Source organism: Triticum dicoccoides, unplaced genomic scaffold (assembly GCF_002162155.2).
Source record: "Triticum dicoccoides isolate Atlit2015 ecotype Zavitan unplaced genomic scaffold, WEW_v2.0 scaffold68699, whole genome shotgun sequence".
Classification (NCBI taxonomy): Eukaryota; Viridiplantae; Streptophyta; class Magnoliopsida; order Poales; family Poaceae; genus Triticum; species Triticum dicoccoides.
This window is the reverse complement of record NW_021291997.1, coordinates 1-4,053: the sequence shown is the minus strand read 5'-3', so window position 1 is coordinate 4,053 and position 4,053 is coordinate 1. Positions and strand designations below refer to the sequence as shown.

The 4,053-nt window shown below is 44.0% G+C and overlaps 1 protein-coding gene across 1 annotated transcript; it reads right to left on the bottom strand.

The window, feature by feature from the left end:
• Window positions 1-132: 132 nt before the first annotated feature.
• Window positions 133-2,923, bottom strand: LOC119347468. The gene is made up of 6 exons (XM_037616198.1): window positions 2,832-2,923; window positions 1,614-2,113; window positions 1,104-1,522; window positions 875-1,046; window positions 613-765; window positions 133-528 (listed from the first exon to the last, which is right to left on the bottom strand). Exons 2-6 carry the CDS (start codon window positions 2,106-2,108, stop codon window positions 133-135), a joined length of 1,635 nt encoding a protein of 544 aa, XP_037472095.1. The 5' UTR covers window positions 2,109-2,113; window positions 2,832-2,923.
• Window positions 2,924-4,053: the final 1,130 nt, after the last annotated feature.

The following is a 4,053-nucleotide window of genomic DNA, read 5'->3' as shown; positions in this document are numbered from 1 at the left end:
ATCTGAAAATGGGTAAAAATAAACAAGCTTAGTGACAGGAGCCATAATTCCCTTCTTGATGTCTTGTTTTCAAGTTTTATTCCCTAGGTAATGTGGTGGTGAGAAACACATCAAAAATAGAATTATATGGTACTAACTATTGGGGCCAAAGATAGTAGTGTGATCGATGTCCACATTGCCCGCTACATTATCCAAATGTGCCGCAGCACGAGAAATTGGCTTAGGATCCCTCTGAATTGGAGGTGATGGCGAAGACGTCGAAGGATCGAGCATTATGCAGCGTAACTCCGATACAACCTTGCGTTGTTCGAGAGAAACATCAGCAAGTAGTTTGGCAACTGAATCATCACACCTCCGTATAGCAGCAAATGCCACAACCTGCTTCGATTGAGGTAGTTGATCCACGCAGTCCCTGAGTTGCTCCAGCATGCTAATGAACAGAACAGAATGGGCATGGGGTTGAGCATGGCTTGCTGATGTCGCGTTGGCATTAACACCCAAGTAGCAAGTACCCTCCTGGGACCGAAGCTGGAAATAACCATAAAGAGTTAATGTAATGATATTATGAAAGCTAGATTTACTAGTTGGCAGCAATAGGGTAGGGAAACATACCGGTAGGTTGCCATATGACTCCGAGTCTGGCTTGTTCTTCGACTTATCCTCACTTAAGATAGCTTGCATCTTCCCAGTGTTGTAGAAAGCTATGCGTGGTGTTTGAGACGCATCCAACATATTGACACTCAGGAGATTGTCCAAATAGTAAATCTGAAGAAGCCATAAAGATTTAGTAGTACTAATGAAATTCTAGGTTGTAGACACTTCCTGTTGGTTGGAAATTTAAAGATACAAAAGGAACTACATGTAGTAAACTTACTATTAAAAAGAGCACACAACCAGAAATGGACAATACTCCATTGTTGTTCTTCTTGGAGTGCCATGTTGCAACACTATCCCTCATGTAATCAACAACAGCTTTGGACCAATCGATCGCACCAATATTAGCAATGTCTGCAGTCCAAGCAGCCTCCCTACCAGATATATATGTCCTTGTGGAAGGAAAGAGTAACTAGTTGAATATAATCAGAATGAAACATCTTGTGGACAAATCATCAGGCCTCTTCAACTTTATATAGTCGCACAGAGTTTTGTAGGTTATATTCTGATCGACTGGCACGCTCAGCTCGTTCTTGAGTCTAAGCAGCTCATTCTTTTGGGTGACAGAACAGACCGATGGGTCACGACCACCAAGTGGAGTGCCCATGACACAATGCACAGCATGCGGGGTAATTTTCAGTCCACCTTGAGTGCCGACGTTGATTATTAGAGTGTCCTTGTCAGTCTTGTTCATAAGGAATACCGGCAAATTCCTGGACTCAAGAGCATCAGCTTTTAGGTTCAGAATTTCACCAAATGGAGTAGCCTTGACATTTGCATATTGATCTTCGGTTAATAGATCAATGGCAGAGAGCACGAATCCAGGTGAGCACCTAATGGTTGGTGCCGGTTTTGATGGTTGGTTTCCCTGGAAAACAATGAAATGTATTGTTGAGGCCAGCAAAAACAAAGTTTGAAAACTCACAGAAAATAAGTTGGGCATTTGAGATAAAACTCACATTATGACCGGCGGTGGATGATATAGCTTTAGCTACCTTTGGCCGCTTGACTGGCGGGTCGGTCCTCCGGGTAAGAGCAGTTCTAGGTGGCGGGGGGTCAAAATCATCATCGTCATTTTCATATTGATGGGAGTTGGAACGGTTGCATGTTGTTGCAGCCGACCTCTTGGAACCGACCGAAGTGTTCCCTCCAGCAACAATGGGTGAAACCAACGGGGGGATCCCCGTTGAAGTGTGAGATGTTGATGTGTTATTAGGATTAGTTTGTTGACCCGGTACCGCCTGTGCCGGACACTCCTCTGCAACTGTATTGTGAGCCGCTTCTTGTGCTACAGAGTGCTCCGATGATGAGGCTGCAGTAGGATGGATAGTAATTTGCAACCCAGCCGTAGGGGGAACTAATGGTGGATCATCAAATTGATAGGTGACTGCATCTTGACTGTCTTGAATCGTAACTTTTCGGACCTTCTGTGGACGTGTGCCAACGACTTTCATTTGTCCTGAAACAGAATAGCACATATGTGTTAAAATGTAGATTCAGATTACCAGAACTGAAGTTGTGTTACTAGCACTTCTTAATTATATTCAGATTACCAGAACTGAAGTTTTATTACTAGCACTTCTTAATTAGATTCAGATTACTAGAACTGAAGTTGTATTACTAGCACTTCTTAATTAGATTCAGATTACTAGAACTGAAGTTGTATTACTAGCACTTCTTAATTAGATTCAGATTACTAGAACTGAAGTTGTATTACTAGCACTTCTTAATTAGATTCAGATTACTAGAACTGAAGTTGTATTACTAGCACTTCTTAATTAGATTCAGATTACTAGAACTAAAGTTGTATTACTACCACTTCTTAATTAGATTCAGATTACCATAAATGAAGTTGTATTACTACCACCTGTTAACTGGATTCAGATTACCACTAATTAAGATTAGTTGATGTGTTACACTAACTTGGCGTAGAATTTGTACCAGAGGATTTGTACAGAAAAAGGAGATTGCACTGCAACAAAAGGGGAAAAGTTGACACACTAATAAGGGGGGGTGAGGGGATGGCAGATAGCGATTGCAGGTTCGCGGCAATTAAGAAATTATTAAATCCGGCAGCCCATGTGAGCTTGTGAGGAGGACGGCCGGAAACGGGGATGTACGCCTAGTCAAAACTCAAAGCATCCATCGGGGGAGAATCAGATTAGCAGGTGGATTACCTCCAAAAATACGGACGGAGAAAACGACGGCTGCCGGATGTGTAGTATGAACAAGCGACCAGCGATGTTATAGGCGGCCGCGGATGTCGACCGGAGACTACGAAGGACGTGGTCGTGGCGGAAGTTAACAGCGGCGGCGGCAGCGGCGGCGGCGGATGGCGATAGTGATGATGCGGTGGATGTCGATAGGAACGAGGTATTAAAGAATAGAGACCGCCTAGTGACCGGTCAATGCACAATCATGGGAACGTGGGTACGAAACGTAACTGGAGTTTATTATTTTAAAGAAAACTGTATGTGATGGTAAATCGTTACTACTGAAAAGCTAGGAATTAACACTTAGGCTGGGTCACTTTTACGATGTTTCGATGGTGTAGGCGTGCGAGGGATGACTGTTAACTAAAGTATGGCAACGGTAACGTGTTACTATTTTTTTTTTCTGAGAGAAGGCTGGCAAAACGACACCAGGGCGATGGTAATCCATTACTATCTTTTTGTCTAGGAGAAGGCCAGCAAAGCGCCGCCAACAGTTTTGGTCGTAAGCGTTACGATCAATCTTTTCCCACGTCGCCCGCGCCCTTTCACCTGGTTAGCGCGTCGGCCTAATTAGTCGCGTAGGTTGGCTCGGTTGAAGTGGCCGGAGCGTAGGATAAGGTAGAATGCGCGCAGCCATAGTTTAGCAAGCGGCTGCGCTATAGTGAGCGTGCGCGCATTTTGAGTTAATCTACGCGCCGGCCGCTGCTCCTAATCACGCGCACGCGGGTGCGCGGGGCACGCGGGTCGCTCAGAAGGCCAAATTTTGAGGGTAACTGTATATGCAAAATAAAGTAACACGCTTTATTTCTGTTACCATGTGTTTCTCCGCTACGCAGGCTGCTGCTACTAATCACAGGCGGGTGCGCCGGTCGATGAGAAGGCAGATTTGGTGGGTAACGGCATGTGCAAAATAAAGTAACATGTTTAGTTATATTACCATGTGTTGCTCCGCTACGCGAGATCTTGCGTCAGTATTCATTGCCCGTAATAAAATAAGTATAGATGGTAATGGACCTATGTTTTTTACCGGCTCTAAGACATCATGATTTCATTTGTAAACATTGCCAGTAATAGATTAAGTGTAGATAGTAATGGACCTAGGTTTTTACCGGCGGCTCTAAGCCATCATGATTTCATTCCTAAACATTGTCAGTAATAGATTAAGTGTAGATAGTAATGGACCTAG

Coding starts and splice junctions, on each gene's coding strand:
- LOC119347468 (XM_037616198.1), bottom strand. CDS start 2,108: ATGAAAGTCGTTGGCACACGTCCACAGAAGGTCCGAAAAGTTACGATT. Junction 1,523..1,613: donor CATCCACCGCCGGTCATAAT/GTGAGTTTTATC, acceptor ATTGTTTTCCAG/GGAAACCAACCATCAAAACC. Junction 1,047..1,103: donor TTGAAGAGGCCTGATGATTT/GTCCACAAGATG, acceptor TCCTTCCACAAG/GACATATATATCTGGTAGGG.